Source organism: Melozone crissalis, unplaced genomic scaffold (genome assembly GCF_028551555.1).
Source record: "Melozone crissalis strain CALT ecotype California unplaced genomic scaffold, PUWL_Pcris_2 ptg000010l_1, whole genome shotgun sequence".
Lineage (NCBI taxonomy): Eukaryota > Metazoa > Chordata > Aves > Passeriformes > Passerellidae > Melozone > Melozone crissalis.
The window spans coordinates 5,850,305-5,870,765 of NW_026535788.1; the positions used below are offsets into that span (position 1 = coordinate 5,850,305).

Here is a 20,461-nt window from a genome sequence, read left to right on the forward strand (position 1 = left end):
CTCCCTGCCTGTGAACTGGGAATTTTGGGGCTTCAGAGTTTGAAATGCTTTTGCCTACAGGAAAGTTCAGCATGAAGGTTGGAAAATAGGACAGCTGTTACTGCTTAAAGTGCGACCTGAGGGACTCATCCCAAAGGACACTTAGAGAGTCCTTCCTCATCTGGGGTTTTACAGCCACAGCCTTAGTGGTGGTTTTTCACCTCTGATTAATAACTGGGACAGAAATTCTATATCCACATGGAGATATTGGGAACGGTTTTGCAGCTCCCACTTGCAGCTCTGCTCTCCGTGCCCCCCAGGTCTCGGTTCCCAGGCTAATCCCCACTTTTCCATCTGAGGTACCTTTTCTCCATATTTAGTCAGCAAAGGCTGAGCTTGGCTTCCAGATACCCTGAAATGTTGTGTCACTCACTAGGAGGCTTGCTCCTTGCAACATCTTCTGCTTGGCTTTGGAGTTGCTTTTCCTTATAGATTTTCAAAATTGGCAGCTCAGCTGGACTAACACTTTAGTGGGGAAAAGTCTCGCTTAATAAAGAAACTTGAGATTGAATTCTGGGTTTCTAAATCTGCTGCAGAGTTTGTATAGTCCTGAATTGTGTCCTGCAGGCTTCTGTCTTTCCTAGAACTGGTCTCTGAAGGTGAGCTAATAATAAGGATTGATGCCTAGCCCCATAAAGAAGGGAAAATTCAGGCAGGAAAACACACATGGATCTCTCAGTTGCTGTTAAACAGTGCTGGGCTGGAAATGGTTGGTTCCACTGGCTGGAGCCAGCTTGAGGAAAGCACCCTAAAATAGACTCCTGCTCTATTCATATATGGGAACCCTAGCAGCGAGTGTGGCTTCTGGGAATCGCATTGTTCCTGTTTTTGTCTTCTCCAGGGGGGTGAGGATCTGCAGAGAGCACGAGAGCATGGCCCTGTGCACACGGCAAACTCCACTCTTCCCCTCAGAGCAAGCCAGGAGCTGATGTACATGAGCTTTAATTTGCAGCCCAGGACCTTGACTGATGAGTGCTCCATGTATGGAAAGCTCTGACTGACAGCTTAAACCCTGGATGGGGAGTGATGGGTATCTCAAACAAAACTGCTGAGCAGGCACAGCAGCAACCTCCACCCAGTCAGGTTTCTAAGCCAACTTTAAGGCAGAATCAGGACTAACACCAGGCAATTAAAAGGATCAGTGATTTCCTCTCAGGAGAAGCTACATTGGAGACCCTTTGGAATATTTACTTTCCTTAAGTACAGAAAACCTTCCCCAAAAGACAGAAATTATTTGAACCTTCAGCTCCAGTATTTCTTATCACATAGCCCTGGAAAGTGGGACAAACGGCCTCAGCTTTTTGTATCCCCACTTGTGCACCCCAAGGAAAATGCAGGAGGAGTTAAATTAGACTTGGAACTTGTGAGTATCAACCATGTTATTCTGGTGAAAGCTTAGGAGAAAGGGTAGGTTTTCTAATATGTTTCTGGATTTTTCTCATTGCTTCTGGTCCTGCAGTCCTAAAACACTCTTCAAAACTCTTTTCCCCAGCAAGGCTAAGCAAATGTTTCCTATAGGACCTTCCTGATCTTGTCACTGTTCCTGCCTGGAAAGGGGGTGAAGTTCAGCAGCCTCACATGGACATTATCAGCCATGGCTTTCCTTCCTGGAAACTCCTCTGAGTGCTCCAACTGCACCCACTCTGTGGAGCCCGTGAACATTTCCAAGGCCATCTTACTGGGTGTTATTCTAGGGGGGCTGATTGTTTTTGGGGTTTTGGGTAATATCCTGGTTATCCTGTCCGTAGCCTGCCACAGACACCTCCAGAGTGTCACTCACTATTACATCATCAACCTGGCTGTAGCTGACCTCCTCCTGACTTCTACCGTCCTGCCCTTCTCAGCCACCATGGAGATTTTGGGCTACTGGGTCTTTGGGAGGATCTTCTGCAACATCTGGGCAGCTGTCGATGTGCTTTGCTGTACTGCTTCCATCATGAGCCTCTGCATCATCTCCATTGATCGATACATCGGGGTGAGCTACCCACTGAGGTACCCCAGCATAGTGACAGAGAGGAGGGGCCTCCTGGCCCTGCTGTGTGTCTGGGTACTGTCCCTGGTCATCTCCATTGGGCCCCTTTTCGGCTGGAAGGAGCCAGCCCCGGAGGATGAGACAATCTGCCAGATCACCGAGGAGCCTGGCTACGTCTTGTTCTCAGCACTGGGCTCCTTCTACCTGCCCCTGATCATCATCCTGGTGATGTACTGCCGGGTCTACGTGGTGGCCAAAAGGGAAAACAAAGGGCTGACCTCTGGGCTGAAGACAGAGAAATCCCATTCCGAGGAGGTGACCCTCCGCATCCACCGCAAAAACATCCCTGGTGCAAGCAGCTCTGCAGCCAACCCCAAGAGCAAGCACCACTTCTCTGTGCGCCTGCTCAAGTTCTCCAGGGAAAAGAAAGCTGCCAAGACCCTGGGAATAGTTGTGGGATGCTTCGTTCTCTGCTGGCTCCCATTTTTTGTAGTAATGCCTCTTGGTAAGTAGAGCTAACCCCTGTGTGTCTTCCAGCACCTTCTGGGCAGGGAGGGCTGTGCTCGTGGCTGGGTGTAGTAACACTGATCAGAAAAGCTCTGAGGGAACAATTTTGTGCTGCAAAGCTGTCAAAACACCAAAACACTCACCACCACAAAGCAGGGACCATGAAAAAACACAAGTGTTAAATTCGACCAAATCTGGTCTCTGGTGATGAGAAATAAAATTCTGAAAACCAGGGAAGCAATCTTGCACTTCCTCCACATAGAAAATTCTCTTTTCTGAAGTAGAGCATATATTTGTGACCATCTCTACTATAGGAACAGGATCTTTAGGTGTTTGTGTATTTATGTTTGCAGCCAGGTGACTTAAACATGTAAAAGGTCACAATTTACATACATTCAGGGTTGAAGTAGCTGTTCACAGATCTCCTTGAGTGCCCAGCATTGATGATTCCCACTCTAAGGAAAAAAGTATCTGCTTCCTATGAGGAAATTCATCCTGTGAGATACCATAACTCCAAACAAAGTTAATCTTTTAATCCAATTTTTCATATGACCAGTCAGGAGACAGCAGTGAGGGTCCTTCCGACTAATTTTATACTGCTCTGGATTGCAGCTTTTCTGGAAACTCATTGAGCCCACCAGCCAAACACTGGCTCAGCCACCATGCTGGAGGTGAATATTTATTCTCCAGTTGTCATTCCAAAGTGGAGCAAAGCTGGGGATTTGTTCTGCTTTGCTGGAATATAAAGAAGTAATTAGAATTTTAATTAAACCTTGCTCAGTTACCTTTGATGCAGTTGAGGATGGAAAAGCAGAATACTAATTCCATACCTGTAGCTGAGGGTGAAGGACATAGCTCATCACACTGGGTTGGGCTCTGCCATTAAATATTAGGTTTTTCAAACATGGAAACTAAAATCTGTGACTTACTCAATTTCAGGGCTTTTCTTATGGAAAGGGCTTATGCTGTACAAGAAAAATAAAGTAAGATTTTATGGCAGCTTCACGTAGTAAGACAACAATATGGACAATTCAGAAATGGTAAAACAGTCTTACCTAAACATGAAAAGAAAGATTTGGGGATTTTATTTTCCTTTTCTTTTTTTTTTTATTTAATTCTGTTTTTTCAAACTTTAATAAATAACTGGGTTTTTTTTTTTCAATTAATCCCTACTGGCTTTACCAAGATTTGTCAAGACACACAAAAACCTGTTGCTAATGTGAAAAAACCCAAAAATTCAGAATTTTTTCCTCTTGGTCAATACTGGGAAGTGCTGATTGGAACTGTTTCCTAAGGAGAAGCCCTCGAGGGCCTGGCTTGTGCTGGCCAGGATGTCAGCACGTTGAAATGCTGCTTGCCAAGATGATTGAAACATACTCAAAAAGGGTTTGAGAGAATGCATTAAACACACTTTTCATCTGCAAATGTGATTGCTCACAGAGAGCTGTTGTTAATTAATTTGCTTTGGATTTAAGAAATCTTCTCGGCTCCAGAATTACTTTGTATCCTCCTTTGATCCCATGTAAGGAAACTCTGGAGGTTGTTTTCCTCTTTTTTGGGGAGGTTACTGGGTCTTTTTAAAGCATATATTATAGGGCTTTCAAAACCTATTTGCTGCTTTCGTCTAAGGACAAAAAAAACCTGATTAAACAAATGAGTGGCACTAAAAAAGTCCTCAAAAAAGCCAAGGACTCATCTTGATGCAGGGCACTTTCCAAAAGATAACAGCCACTTTCAGGTCTGTCCTGTACCCAGGCCCAATTGGGGTAGGGAAGGGAAGTGATCCTGACAGGGTCTTGGGGTCCTGTCAGGGTCTGACTTTCCAGATGTTTAAAATCCTTTGTTGAAACCCTGGTGGAGGCTGATAGCATCCATGGCTAGGCAACCAGAACTTGCCCAGCTCTGGGGCTTTGTGGCCATGGGACAGACCAAAACATGGTCCCATCAACCAATTCTGGAGGGATTTGACGGATGTGGAGGGGCCATGCAGGGACATCGTTTATAGGTGGACTTGGACGGCTGGACTCAATGATCCAAGAGATCTTTTCCAACCTAAATGCCTATAATTCCATGATTCCATCAGCCAGACCACTCCCAGTGCAGATTGCCCACAAGACAGACACTCTTAAACTGCTACAGAAGCCTCTTCAGACAACTGTGCTCATCATTCCATGCAGCACAACTTCCCCAAACCTAGATTAATTTCACTGTAATCTACATCCCCTTCAAGATTTCCACATCTGTTAATATCCACTCTACCAGCCAAGAACTGCTTCGAAGCAAGAAACATTAGGTTTACTGAAGTGCATCATAAAGCAGGGTGGAAGCCTTTGAGGTGTAGGCATGGGAAGGCCAAGAGGGACGGAAAGATATTGAGAAAGGCACAATATCCATGTTGGCTGATGCTGCTGAAAATAACTGGAGAAACAACTGAAGTATCCCTGCCATAATAAATTATTTGAATTGAAACTGGAGTGTAAATGTACCAGTTGCAGTCTGTGTAAGGAATGTTTTTTCTCTTAGTACCTTGGATTAAGTTTCATTCCAAAGGTTCTGTGCAAAATCCTTCAACCCAATAATCCAACACACCTTCTTCTCATTTGGCTTGAGGTTTGTGGAAAAAACCAGGAAATTATTATCCTGTTGCAGGAAAATAAGTGAGGCCAATATTTGCTTTTCAAAACTTCTGTAACACACAATGTTGTCAGAGCTTTGGTTTCCACTGGTAGAAGTCAGGTTTTCATTCCTGTGAGCAGAACTGACATCAGTGACAGCTTCAACTGACAGTTCAGTGACCACCAGACAAACACAAAATAAAAAAACAGGAAAAAGCAGCTTTGAGCCTGTCTGCATCTCTCAGAGAGGGTTATGGAGAAGAGCCTGAGCTTATCTGCAGCTCCTGAGCCAAGGGGCAGGGGATTTGTGGGGAGAGGCTCAGATGCAGCTTCATCTGGGCAATCAGGGCTTGCTGGGCTCTGGCATGCCCAGTCGCAACCTGCATTTTTGGCTTTTTGTTCTCCTCTTGCAATTTTCAGAAAGGGATATAGGATATATGTAGGTAGATGGATAGATGTAGAAAGACTCAGAGCTGGAAGAGCCCAGAAATCAGTGAAAGCCCCCAGTGATGGAAGGTTTTCATGTCACAAGTGATAGAACAGACCTTGTCGTGGAACTGGAAGACATTTATATGTTGTTCTGGGAATTCTTCAAAAGGTTTCCTTTCAGCAAGATAAAAGACAGTGCTTGGAGGTTGTTTTGAGGTGAAACATGCACAGAACTGATGTAAAAAAGGGTTGGGGGTGTTGCAAAAATGGTTCCTGGCCTGGGACTAATGATTTTTCTTAACAAACTCTCAGAAGAGAACAAGTTCCCAGAGCTTTGCTTGTGGTCTATTTTCTGTGGATCAACTTGCAGGTGTTGCTTTCCAAAGCTGGAAGAAATAAAAAGGGAAAGTCTGAGCTAGGAGACCACAGGGGAAAAAATCCTAAACTGTGCAAGGGAGAGGAAGGGTTTTAGCATTTGTCAATCATTCTCATGATTAAGAAAGCAAAAAAGAGGATCTGCTGGAGGGTGTCTGTGTTTGTGGTCTAGGAGTAAATTAGTCTTGTGAACTGACACAAACACTGTCAAGGGAATCCTCTAATCCTGTCTGCAGATGGTTTCTATTTACTATTTTGTGGTAATTTTTTTTAACAGAGTCAAAGAGGACCACTCTACTTTCATTAGACATAAACCAGAAAAATAAAGTGCATTTTTCCGTCTCTGCTGTTGACACAACATGACCTCTCAGAGGGTCACAAGGCTCAGAGCAGCAACACACATCAACACAGACTCCCCACATTAATATTTCAGCGTTCTCTTAGTGAGAGAGAAAAAAAAGATATAAAAGTGGAAGAAAACCCTCAGAATAAAGCCCCAGCTCTTTCTCTGGATCCCAGCTGAGGGGGAGGAAGGATGCTTGCCCTCCTTGAGTCACGGAGCACAAGTGTGTGTGCGAGTTAAACCATTGAATGGGGAGAATTTCAGCCAGGAAGATAAACAGACAAGATATTTCCATGGCTAGGGTTTTTTTAGGCTTTTTGCTGATCACAAGGGGCATTTTTCATAATCACAGACTGGAAAGGCACTGTTGGTCTGGGCTGATAATTCAGCTAATGACAAAGATCCCATGGACATCCCTGGGCTAACATTTCTCCACCATTCCCAAATCCTGAAATGTGTCCCAGTGACTGAAAACACAGCAAAGGAGGGGAGGAATCAGTATTAAAACCCATTTGTACTAAAAACAAAGGAGGGAAGGTTGATTTGCTGTGCTCTGCTTTGAGAGCCGCTCCTGTGTGTGTCCCCTGTCACAGGAGCCTCATCCTTGTCTCAGAACATCCCTCCTCACGCAGCCACCACCTTGCAGGCCCCAAGTAAAGGAAACAGGAGCGTCATTTTTCACTCACTCTCAAATGCCCCAGCACAATTCAGGGTTGGGGAGTGATGGAAAGGCCGTGGTGAGTGATTCTCCCACCCCACTGAGCAAATGTCAGGATTTGTCTGCAATTTGGATAACGGGAGAGGTACTTGGCTCTTGCTGAAGGAGATAAGTTCTTGTTTCTGACTCCAAGGATTCCAAAATCATGACAGAAAACAAACTCATGAGGCAGCCTGAGACTGACTCAGATTCTCAAACTATTCTCTGGTTGTTTGTTTGTTTGTTTTTTTTTAATTTTTAAGGAAAATTACTATTTGATTTTAAGTGAATGACTTCAAGAGTGAGGGCTTCAGGGCAAATATCAAGTACCTCCAAAATGTCAGCAATGAGATCCAGACCCATTCCACTGCAGTAGGAGCTTGGGAACTGGAATTGGAGTGACAATTACATTGATTTGTGAAACAATGCGATTGTTTGGGTTCACACGGGTAACAAAACCTCAGTTTACCTTCCCATGGTTTTTTATCAGCTTTCTAAATCTGCAGCTGCCCACAGCAAATCTGGAAATAGTTGCTTGCTGAGACATTTCCCAGAAATATCATCCATCCTAAGTGGGTACAATATGAAACAGAGCATAAATTAGGTCTGAAATAATCCAAATCATCAGAGCAGTGTTCCCAGACTGACCCATTCCTGCTGCCTGACCTTTTCACCTCTCACCTGTGCCCAGACACCCTCATGGTGCCGCAAAGAGCTGAATTCAGGGGTTTGGGAGGGAAAACCAACTCGGTCCTCCTTCTATGTCTGTTTATTATGCATCAGCAATAGCCAAACACAAAGTCCCTCTCATTTTCCCTCAGGAATAGCCAAAACATTCCAGGCCCTGGGGAGGCACAGCTAGAAAGTGCAAGACTTACTCACATCACTGCTTTTTTTCTATACTGGTTGTGTTAATTGGATTGTGCAGAATCCAGGATCATTTCCTACTGTCCAATGGTTCCTTGATACCATTTTTTATTCCATAAAAAAATACTTCCCATAAGAGAATAATGAAGGCCTGTAGGAGAGGTCATGTGTGTACAGGGGGCAGCTTTCAATGTCTGCAGCAACATATATATCTGTGTGTGTATGTATGTATATCTTATATATACTTATATGTATTTATTTTCTATAAATACACTTTCCAGAGGGTGGATTGAATCATGACCTGAGATGCAGCATAGAACACTTAGGGAATAAAGTTTAGAGCTAACACTGGGCTTGGGAACACAAAATGTAGCATATTTATCAATGTTTGTAGAGCCATGAGAGATTAGGAAGGTCATGGTACACAGTTAATTCCCTTTGGAATATCATTGCTCCTCTGTGCTTCATCCTCTGGGTCTTTATGGCTCTGGAAGATGTGATGCCCTCTGGATTGACTGCTTCAAGACAGATCCCAGGACCTGAGTTCTGAGCTTTGCTTCCCTGTAACCAGAGCACTCTTCCTGTTCCCAGCCTGAAGGGGCTTCAAGAGCTGGAGAGGGGCTTGGGACAAGAGAATTACAGAACAAGCAGAAATGGCTTCCCAGTGCCAGAGGGTAGGGTTGGATGGGATTTGGATGGTGCCCTGGGAGGTGGGGAGGGTCTGGGAGGGAATTCCCAGAGAAGCTGTGTCTGCCCCAGATCCCAAGGCCAGGCTGGACAGGGCTTGGAGCAGCCTGGGACAGTGGAAGGTGTCCCTGCCCATGGCATGGAGTGGCACAGGATAGGATTTAAGGTCCTTTCCAACCCAAACCATTCTGGGATTCTCTATGGACACAACCCCGATCTCCCCCATACATCAGCAGCATCCCCCCCACCTGACCTCTGTGCTCTGTCTCAGTCACCATATTTAAGCTCCACAAAACAAAAAGAGGGGGAAAAAGCAACAAACCTAAACAGAGCTGCACGATTCAGTAGCAGAGATGGATTTGTAGTAGAGATGGATTTGTAGCACAGATGGGTTTGTAGCTGAGATGGTTTTTAACACCACAAAGGGTTCATGGGTCACACAAATATACGGGATCTGATTCCTATGGTGCTGGCAGCAATGATGCAGAGTAAATAACACATGTTTTTACAGTCTGGCAGATTCCAAAACCCTCTCTGCTGTCCATCAGTGAAATGACGCATGGCATCAGGGTTGGTTTTTAAACAACCCATAATCAGGCAGCTCTTGTGACAAATGACAAAGTCAAATAACAGCTGTGAGAATGAATTAGCACTTACTCACCAGGAGGGATGTAGCAAGCTTACCTCTCAGAGCTGAAGAAACTTCCAGCTGAAAAACTGGAAAATAAAAGATGTGGGAACAAAATGCAATCCTGACATTTCCAGGGATGAGTGATGAAATACTTAATGGCAAAAGATCTTGGGAGGCTCATAGTACATTTTATTTCATTTACTCTAACAAGAAGCAATTGTATTGTGCTACTGACACTTGAGTCTCCTCAACATTTTGAAAACAAAGCAGGAATTGCAGTGTCATTTACTCAATCCATGATTCAAAATGCATTAAAAGATCTATTGAAGCTTTCTTTACTGTTCCTCCAGCACAGACTGCAGGGGGACATTGTAAGGTGAAGCCTTTAAATTTTAATCAGGTTTGCTGCTACTTACAACTTAATTCCTGACAGTGTGCAAAGGAAGATATTAAGGCCAGTGAATAGCACAGAGGATTAATTCCAAGGATGAAAACTTAATATATTAGCTGCTGTTAACCCTCCAGCTCTCCTAGAGGACACCTGCATGGCACCTGTGATTCCACCTGGTATGGAGTGAGAGGACTGGAAAAATTTGCTCTGAGAATTAGGTGCAAAAATTCTGCTTTCTCAGCCCTGGATGATGGTGTCCAGGTGTCCAAACTTTAACTGACATGAACTGGCAGTCACCAAATAGTCAAGGATTGAATGGAAATGCTCATCCCAGCTCTACCTGCTTTCCCTGTGCTCACTGCTTTGTAGGGAACATGTACCATACACCCTAAAAAAGACATAATTCACCACACTTGTTTAATCTCATGATTAATTATGGTCATTGTTTTAAAAAAATCCCACAAAATCTTTGTTTTATTTCTCCTTTGAGTTCATCTGACCTGAGCTGTCCATTTTGAGAGCTCAGCACTGAACAAACTACTTTGTCACCAGGTTTGAAAATGCCTCCTGCTCATTAACAGATCCATCAGCCACTGAGATTGATCACAACAACATCAGTGAATATTAAAGGTTTGCAAGAAAGGGACACGTTCTTAGGATTCTGTGGGGAGGAACACCATTACTCAAGGATTTGGAAAATAAGATATTTTTCCCCTTTTCCTAGATACTCAGGTAGCCAACAGGAAATGTTAGGGAATATTTCTGAGCTACAGAGGTAACTGTGGGGCTGCAATAGAAGGACAGCGATTTCGGTGGCCCCTGAGTGTCAAACACACCCTACAGGGAGGCTGGAGGGCGAGTTTTTACCAGGGCATGCACTGATAACACAGGGGAGAATGGCTTGGGGTGAAGAAGGGTACACTTGGATCAGATATTGGGAACAAATTCCTCCCTGTGGGGGTGGTGAGGGGCTGGGATGGATTTCCCACAGGAGCTGTGGCTGTTGCATCCCTGGAAGTGTCCATGGGCAGGTTGGAGCACCCTGGAATAGTGGAAGATGTCCCTGCCCATGGCAAAGCGCTGGAGTTAGATGATCTTTCATTTCCCTTCCAATCCAAATCGTTCCATGATTATCTGAAAGCCAGTGTGTAGTGGAATCTGCAGATAGCAAAGTCTCTGTGCTGTTAGAGCTCCTTCATTTTCTTTCACGGCGTATTATTCCAAGGCAACACGAGTGTCTCCACTGATGAACCAAAAAAGGCTACATTAATAAATTAACATGCAGATCCCACCCCAAAAAAAGAGCAAGGGACAGACTCTGACACTGGCTGTTTTCTATTTTTATCAGACTTTGGCACAGCCATTGCATTCCATCTGGAGGGAGCCGGGAGTTGCAGCAAACAGGAATTATTATTGTTTACCCATTTTTACACTTGGCCTCACACTGCTGAATCCATAAGCTGGGATTTGGTTCACCTTTTCTCGCACCACAAAATGGGAAAGCAGCAGATACATGGCATTTAAATGAGGAAACAGACAAAAAAATGAGCATAATTTGGGCATTTAGAAGCCTTTCGTTATTTTTCATCTGCCAATGATTTCAGCCAGAAAGTTCTTTGAGAATGTTATTTAGTTGTTTTTCACTAAAGGAGAGAAGCATTAATTTGCGGAGAAAAAAATTAGGTTGTGGATATCTGTGCTTACTTGTGCTTCATTGCAAAACAGCATTTGTTTTCTTTAGCAAAATCTTTTTGGTCTTAAAATTTGGTTTATACTGAAAGTAATAATGAAACTACTCTACCTGAGCCAGCTTGGAGCAACCAGAAGCTACCACAGAGGCAGTGAGAACCATGTTTGGTGCCCAGGTCATGTCTGAGGCTGCAATCAGAGGTTCAGCTGCCTCAGAACAGAAACAGAGCTCCTGTGGCATGTTCTGCACTGCCTGGGGAAGAGACAGCTTTGGGAAAGGCTTAGTGCCCCTAAAGTGGCTCCAAGAGAGCTGGAGAGGGACTTGGGACAAGGCCTGGAGGGACAGGGCAAGGGGGAATGGCTTCAACTGACAGAGGGCAGGGATGGAGGGGATATTGGGGAGGAATTTCTCTCTGTGAGGGTGGAGAGGGGCTGAGATGGAATTCCTAGAGCAGCTGTGGCTGCCCCTGGATGGCTGGAAGTGTTCAAGGCCAGGCTGTACGGGGCTTGGAGCACCCTGGGACGGTGGACAGTGTCCCTACCCATGGCAGGGGGTGGCACTGGATGGGTTTAAGGTCCCTCCCAACCTAAACCATCCTGTGATGATTGTGATTTGGTGTCACTTTGCTGCTGCTGTAGCACACACACTCTGAAATTAATTGGGCAGGAGATCTTTCTCCTTTTTAATACCTTCATTAAAAATCAGCTCGGGGGGGAAGAACCGATGGGTTGTGCTCATGCCACCACTGCTTCCAAGAGTGGCATGGAGGAGGAGGAAAAGTGCATTGGTCTGCAGGCAGAGCTGGGGCTTCTGTCCTCACGAGAGCATCAGGAGATTCCCCCCATTTTTGGTTTGACATTTGAGGTTCTCTTTCCAGCTGACATCTTCAGGTTAGGGTGAGGGGTTAAAAGGGTCTTAGCAGATACTGATTCTGTTCCTCACGTCTAGACATCACTTCGACCCCTCAATTCTGTGTTGGCTGGTTTTTAGGGGTTTTGGCTAGGTTTGGTGAGGGGCTTCCTCATTTGCATGTCAACCCCGATGTCATTTGCATGCCAACTTCGTTGTCCCCTCCTCTTCACCGTCCCAGGTGCCATCCTCCAGGAAGCAGCAGGGTGCCACTGGACAAAAAGGGGAATTCCCAACCATCAACAACAGTTAACAAAAAACTATTAACAACAGGTGATTACAACAACAAACAGTTAGAACTCCACCCTGGCAGCAACTGGCTCAACATGTGAACTCTGCGACTTTTAAAAAAAAATGGGCAACTTTTCTACTCATAACACACACAGTCTGGTCCGAGGTCAGAGACCCCTGCAGGGCTTCTCACCCTGCCCCGTGTCCATGTGCTCTGCTCAGGGTGCAGCAGCTGCTGCCACCACAAGATCGCTCCACATTTCCCCTCAGATCCCGTGTTCAGCAAGAAGAGCAGGTTATTAATGTTATGAATAAGAAGCTTGACTAGGCCAATATTCAAGCAGCAATCAATTTATTATTTAATATGGCAAAGTATGAACAATACAGCGCTGGTTACAGTGGGAGAAATTTTCCCTCCAACTGCGCACCGATAATTGATGGTTACAGGTATTTATAGGGGTACTCATCAGTATTTTTGGCAGTTTCTATTTCCAATCTTTTACTCATCAGCAATTTTTATTCCAAATTATTACATCACAATTCTATACACTATTGTGATTTTAATTTCTCAGGATGTGTCTCAAAGGAGAATCCCCAGATGGTGACGGTCCACTTTCCGAAAGAAGAAAGACGAATCCCATCTGGTGGGGTCCAGCTCCCCAGATGTGTGTCCACCTTTTAATTGCAGAGACTATAAATCTCGTAACAGTGGTGTCCAGCTTATCTTTGGTCAAAACCATAAACCCTTGAGGTGATGTTCATCTTCTTTCCTCAAGCTGTTTTTCTCTGCTTCAATAAGGCGTGAGATAAGCACATTTCCTTTATATATATTCCAAAGCTATAGTTTCAAGGATACAAGTAATATTCTAAAATTATACTTCAAAAGGTTATTATTGCAGAGCTTTTTATGGATTAAATGCAAGCAAAAAGCAACATCCTTAACACCTTAATTCCAATGCTCCTAAATCAACTAGGGTTAATTGCAAACAAAAGATAGGTTCAAAGGCCTTTTTCCATGCTTTATTTTCCTCAGTTATTATTAGAATTCACAGCTCTCCCATTGTCTGGGTCCACACATTTCACATTCACAAATACACACGTTGCCTGTTTGTACCTGACACGAAACACAGCTTTGCATCCCACATTAATCACCCTGCACCAGTTGTGTCTCTAGCCCAGGCAGGATTTTGATGCATTCCCACACAGGCAAAACCACCCTAAGAATTGCTGTGGCCACTCGAAAGCATTTGCTGCAAGTGCTGCAGCTTTGTTTGACAAAGACTGAGGAAAAAGGGCAGAGCGGTTGAGCAGCTCTCAGATTTCAATCAGAACATCCTCAGAGGGCATTAACAGCTTTTCCTCGGCCACGAGAGGTCCAGGGAACAGATCGATCCCTGTAAAGCTCAGACTCTGCTCCCAGACATGGTTAAACTGCAGAGGATCATGGATGCATTGATGTCTGACCCTTCCACACTATTTCTTCCACATGCTTACAGTTTTTCCAGAGGAAGCATGAAGGCAAGCATTTATCAGTGCTAAAAGTCCTGTTTATTATAAATTTGAGTACAAATTCCAAAACAAGCCAATTTTGTTTCCACGAGGTTGTTTTTTGTTGGTTTTTTTTTTTTTTAATAAAACTAAAGGTTTACATCAGGAAAAACATTTTCAAGACTTTAAATCAGCAGATAACTCATCATTCTATAGAAAAAGAAATGCCAATGCCAAAGTACTTTTTTTACTAAGGAAACAGTAAAGAAAGTTCGTGCTCTTTGAATCATCTTTGGAAGGTAACATTGCAAGTATATATCAGAATATGTGTGTATATAAATAAATAAAAATATTAAAATTAAAGTTAAAAATATATACACACATCTCATGGCTGCCTATGAGACACTCCCCAGTGTTCCTTGATATGAGAAGGAAACTTTCTTTTAATTTCTCTCAATTTTAGATGCATTCCATGAGGCAGGGTGTGGATAGTTAAATTTTCTGAAGGTTTCAGGGAATATCAGTACCCAATACTTCATAATTTCAAAGACTTTTAGCTGTGACACTGTCAACTCTAATCCCTTTTTTCTCTAACCCTTCTGAAATGGTGGGATTTTCTTGCCATCTGAAGCCCCTTGTGATGACCTACAAGATATTGCTGTCATATGGGTAATAAATCTTCAATTAGGAGTCCCTGCCGAAGGAATTTTCCTCTATCCCTGGAATCAGCCCTCTGGCTGCCTCTCTAGCTGTAAATGGGAATATAATTCTTGTAATTATAAAATAGCTCTCTTGACTTGGTTTCTGATGGAACATCCATGTAATTGTATGACACCACAGATTCTGAAACACTTGTTCCTGCAGGAATTGTGTTTCCAATCATAATTTTTCAAGACGGAACAGAATCCTATTTATTTTTTCCAGTGTTTTAGTTTCTTTGGTTACCTGCAATTCCTCACTGCCTCTGCCCTAACACTCTGTGTATTTTCCATTTTAGGCTCTTTCTTTCCTGCAATCAAACCCCCGGACACTCTTTTTAAAATAACATTTTGGCTGGGATATTTAAACAGCTGCATCAACCCCATCATCTATCCATGCTCAAGTCAAGAGTTCAAGAAAGCATTCCATAACGTCCTGAGAGCTCAGTGCCTCCTGCGGAAGCAGCCAGCAGTGAAGCAAACACCCAGCTTCAACCTCAACCATCCTGCAGGCCAGAGCATGGAGGGTGGCAAAGGGGTGGTCCGGATCCCTGTGGGATCAGGAGAAACCTTCTACAAGATCTCCAAGTCAGACGGGGTTTGCGAGTGGAAGATCTTCTCCGCCGTGCAGGGTGTGCCCACCAAAAATGCTGTTTCCAAAGACTGCACAGCTGCCAAAGCCAAGAGCAAAGGGTTCCTGCAGGAATGCTGCTGTGCAGGCACTTCAGGGAGTCTTGTCCACGAGAACTGCAAAGTGCCAACCATCAAAATCCACTCAATCTCCCTGAGTGAGAGTGGGGAGGATGTATAACCAGCTGGGTGCACCAGGCTGGCAGCTTGGGGACCTCATGGGATGTCACACTTTTTATGGGGAAGTAGGAATAGGCATGATAGTTGAAAGGATCCAGGTATGAACAGGTGCAACAGGGCCAAATCTTCAGAGGAAGGATGTCTGTGAGTGCTGGGAGCATGAATGGAGCCCCTCAAAGGTAGTGCATGGCTTCAGTGGATGTTATTCTGAGAGTCCAGCATCTGCCAGGTGTTTCCTTGGCATTTAAAAGCTTTATCTCTTTATTCTCCTCCTTTGAAGTTCCCACTGCTCTCATTTAGGCAATGGAGGAGAAAGTGAGAACCACAAAGACCCTGTGCTGATTTCAGCCTTGACACTCTCTGGCAGCTCCACCTTCAGAGCCATTTTGTGATTCCACGCCTCCCCTTGAAGCCAAACCTCACCTTTGGATTTCAGTCAACTCCATTGCCAAGGAAAACTTGATCCAAGTGACTGCACTCCACCAAGCTTCAGAGACCAAGGAGAACTTTTCCTTTTTGTACAATCAGCCTCCCTTATCTCCACACCATACCAAATGAAAATTTGCATGTGTACCTGGTTTGTTCCGACGATCCATGTGCCTTGATGCAGGTCTAATAAAACTCAAAACTAGGTAAGTCCTTATCAAACAAGGCTCAAAACTCACTTGCATTTATCCTTTTGTTTTTTATCTTCTGAGTCCATCAGGAACCTGCTGAAAGGCTCAGTAATTCTTTGCTCAGGTACTCAATAGCCAGATCAGTGCCACAGTCACTGGAAAAACTACAGATCTTTCCTGTCTCCCTGCCCAGTGTTTTGCTACTTTCCTTTTCCTGACTCCTTCAAGTTGGGAAGTGACCAAGTGCTCAAAGCTTTCTGTGAGATCCTGGTACTCCAGAGTCAGGAATTTTCTCCTTCTTTTAAGCAGGGGGAGTTAAACATTTTAAAAGGCTTAAGGATGTCCATCCCCACGAGAAAGGGGAATTCCCATTCCCTTGGGAATTTAGGAGAAAAGCATTTGGAAGCATGTTATATTTTAATACAGCTAATCCAAATAAAAAAATAAATGAGATGGCCAGCATCTGGAAGAAATAGTGGGAGGAATTGTCAGTACAATATTAGAAATAAGCCACTCTTGACATAACTCCTCCTGAGCCTGCCAAGGAAGAATTAAGCTCTTTGAAACAGCACATGAGCCCCTACTCTTGTCTGTGTCAGCTGCTGTGCTGAAGATCCACTGCCTTGAAAAGGGAAACAGCTCAAGATAAGGTTCATTATCACAGGACAGGGTCTTGAAACAATACCTTGGTGGCATTGATGAGAAATCATTGTTTGTATATCTCTCACTCAGTATTAAATCCCCAATGTAAAGAGGATTTGTCTCCTGTGTCTTTTGTTTATAAATGCACAGAACACAAATCTGTTGCACAATCCCAGTTTTAGCTTAAATAAGAAATCCACCTCACACTTAAGGTTCTTCAGGCCTAGAATTTGAAGCTAAAAGTGTGGAAATACCATATAAGAAAATATTCTCATGGTACTTCAAGCCAAGAGCAGAAGGAGAAAAGCTGGAAATCTCATAAGAAAGTCACGTGAGACTCGTGGCTGAGGTTTCCAGTCTCACAGGGTTCAGATATGTGGGATGTGTATTTGGACAAAACCTGAATTTTGAAACATTTTGAAAAAAACACTCCTTAAATTGAGCAAGACAGGCAAGATTTAAAGTCTTCAGTGCACACTCCTGGTGCCCAACCCTGTCTTATCCTACAATCAGGACTTGTTTTATGACCAGTAAGACCCTTTTTGCCATATCTTCTTTGGAGTTGGGAGATTTACACAGGGTTGCTGCAGTAATTTTAGATTTATTGAGGTTTCACGGTGTCAGGCAAGGAGTTGTTGTGGAGCTACACATGGAGGCTTTCACAATTGGATTCATTTACCTGCAGAGCAATTCTGATGCAGCAATATAATCTGACCCTGTAAGATGAAGATAAATAAGTCAAGCTGCTGCTGGCAGTGTCAGGATGGACATGGATGTAGCACAGTTCTCCTGCGTGGCAGAGACAGAGATTGGAATAATGAAGTGTTGGTCTCACCTTCATCCTTTTTTTTTTGCACCAAACAGATTCTAAAGAATGTCTCTGTGTGCAGTGACTCTGAAAAGCTTCTAGTCCTCAGCATCAGGTGAGCCTGGTCCCAGCCACCCCTCTGCTGCTGCCAGGTTTGCCAGTAACAACAAACACAACAAACACCAAATTTGTTTGGCTCCCTCAGTGAATTTCTGCAGGAAAACTGCCCTGCCCTTGTTTCAAGAAGGGTCATTGGCACTTGTCATTTCGGTGGATATTTGGACTGAGAAGTCTCAAAAACTATAGAAGGAGCTCTAGGAAACAGGGGAAAAAAAAAAAAAAAAAAAAAGGAGTGCAGATTCAAGCAGCCCATTTTTTCCTGTTATTTAAAGTGAACTTGGCACTGGTGGAAGAGCTGCAGTCACAGAGGTTGAATGGATCTGTTTGTCTTAAAGCATGAACAGGACAAGAGGTTTTCCCAGAGGCTGGACATCAATCATCACTTGTAAAACCTTCCCAGCATAAGGATTCTGTCGTGTGAAACCTTGCAGGAGCACAAAGCAGAGATCAGAGAGTGGCCAGATGGGAAGTGGGAACAGTGGAGTGCCAGGAGTTCCCCTCAAAGCCACATCCAGGATCCACACCTGACCTGGCAGGGGATGTGTCCTGCCTGAAACCTCTGAGGGATGACTGACATCTCAGCATCCTCTTGGGTCAGGGTTTTCTGTTGGGACTGACAGCCATGTTGGGTGGAGCAGTCTCTGCTGCAAAGGGTTGAGAGCTGGAGCATCACAGAGATGACTCCTAACTTGCACAGCCTGAGGTGAAGGAGATCACCAATCCCTCTTCATCCCAGGGCAGGGAAAGTCCAGTTTCCACAGTCAATTCAGATATTCTATCTGATGGTTTTGAGGCTTCGTGTACTTTGCCAGATTTTTCAAATCCAAAATATTTAAGTTCTGCCCACTATCCAAATAAATGTCTTCTCATTTTTATATTCTTTATTTTTCTCTGCCAACTCCAAGGATACATTATGCATTGTGTAAAAGAATATTCTCCTTTGCCAGGCCTTAATGTACTGGAAATCCATAGCACTGAAAAGAAGAAAGATTAAGGCAGGAATATTTCTTGCTTCTCTACTTGGAGTAAGCAAAAATGCCTTTCACAAAGGTTCTTTACCAAATTTCCCTGCCTGACTTTTTCAATTTTCTGAAAGGCAACACTGGCAGGCTGCAACATCTTATATGGATTGAAGTCAGTTAAAAAAGCTCTTACTGCTTTGCTGAAGTGGAAGTGCTCAGTTCTAGGCGTGCCTGTTGGCCTTGAGCTACTGTTGCTCATGGCTCAGTGGGGTTTTATTAGGCACTGCATTTTAAAATAAAGCTACTGAGGCACAGAGCAACTCAGTGATTCATCCAGCAAGGTTTCAGCTGTCCCAGGCTGAATCCATACTGGGTAATTAACTCCACATCCTACTCAGAGATACCTTGATCCTCTTTCCTGTCTTAATATGGTTTGGATAAGCAAGACAATGTGGAAAACAAACTCAAGGGGACAGGCTGTTGACACCAATTTTTCCTGGATGATCTCTTCTGACAGCAGAGCCAAAGAGAAAAGCCAGTTGGTCCTCAAAGTGTTGCACTCAGCTCCAGGCAAATCTGGGACCTGCACCAGTGTTATCCTTTGCCAGAAAAATCCAGCAGGTCATGAGACAGCTGCTCTCACAGCAGCATCTGCTCTCTGCCTGCCCCTCTCACACACTCAAATATTTGTGAAGGCATTTCATGTATGACAGTGCTACAGAAACCACAAGACACTGCAGAGGTAGCCTGTGGTGTTTTAAAATACAGATCTTCCCCCAGCTTGACAGATGCAATCGAATCTCTGATTTCCCAGGAGGAGATGGAGCATTTGCCTCAAGGATTGGAGTGAAATGTCATTCCTTCTCTGCAGAGCACACTGCATATTTCTCATGCTGACAGAGAAGGAGAAAATAGCAAATGTGAGCTAAGGGGAAATGAATTGCTGAGCAGGAGAGCTATGGATGGCAACCATCACGTGAGAAATAACACATCTGTCAGTCCCACAACAGGCTCAAAGCTCCACTCTATGAGCATTTCACTCTCAGAGCAACACTGGGCTCAAACCCAGGATGAGTAACAGCCTCTCCTTTATCATCATGGTAACATCAAGGTCTTTTTCAGAGTCAAAAACCTCCACATGTTAATAGTAAAAATAAACACGATTTTACAGTGCTCAACATCTCATCCAAAGAATGAGACATTCTTGCATTAATCCAAATTTATCAGGTGCCAAAATTCAGCCCTAGTAAACTGTTTTCTGAAGTAGGAAAACACAAACCTGCCTAGCATTTCAGTACATTTCCACTTTCAAAGCAAGTCCACTCAGCCAATGATGGAAAACCTCTCTGAATTTCCCTGAATACTCAATTCTTCCTGACAGTACAACTGTGGGAATTGTATACAAGCTGATTTGGGTTGGGTTTTTTTGTTTGTTTGTTTTTGGTTTTTTGCTTTTCCAGTCTTTGGTTACAAAAAAATGGGTTTTTTTCTCTTCTGCCTGCAGCAGCTTTTTGCCTGCATGTTGTACAAGTTTGGCTGGTTTTAAAAGATTTCTCCTGAAACAGGCACTGCATTTTCTGAATGTGGTATTCCTGTGTCATTGGATTTTCTATGTGCTGTTTTCCAGAGTTATCATGTTTGAACTGTTCATGCTGGTCATTTCCCTGAACAAAATACCGAATGTATACAAAATCTTGCTAATATGAACAAATAAATTATTGGGGGGAATGTGTACTTTGGGTTTTTTTTTTGTTTTTCCTCCAAATTATTCATACAGATTTGTCTTTTCATTTTCAACAAGCATTTCAGACAGAGGATCAGGTAGAGATTCTTCCCAATACTTCTGATCTTAGTTGGGTTTATTAGGAGCAATGTGCAAAGCAAATAAAGGAATTATATTTCCACTCTAAAAAGTCGAAGTTCTTAAAAAAAA

At 43.7% G+C, this 20,461-nt stretch overlaps 1 protein-coding gene across 1 annotated transcript; it reads left to right on the plus strand.

The window, feature by feature from the left end:
- Nucleotides 1–1,633: 1,633 nt before the first annotated feature.
- ADRA1A (adrenoceptor alpha 1A) lies at nucleotides 1,634–15,380 on the plus strand. Its single transcript, XM_054270543.1, has 2 exons — nucleotides 1,634–2,516; nucleotides 14,869–15,380. Exons 1-2 carry the CDS (start codon nucleotides 1,634–1,636, stop codon nucleotides 15,378–15,380), a joined length of 1,395 nt encoding a protein of 464 aa, XP_054126518.1.
- The last annotated feature ends 5,081 nt before the right edge of the window (nucleotides 15,381–20,461 follow it).

Excerpts from the sequence above, each read along its gene's own strand:
- ADRA1A (XM_054270543.1), top strand. The coding sequence starts at position 1,634 with ATGGCTTTCCTTCCTGGAAACTCCTCTGAGTGCTCCAACTGCACCCAC. Across the intron at positions 2,517-14,868 it reads TTTTGTAGTAATGCCTCTTG|GCTCTTTCTTTCCTGCAATC; the intron begins GTAAGTAGAGCT and ends TTTCCATTTTAG.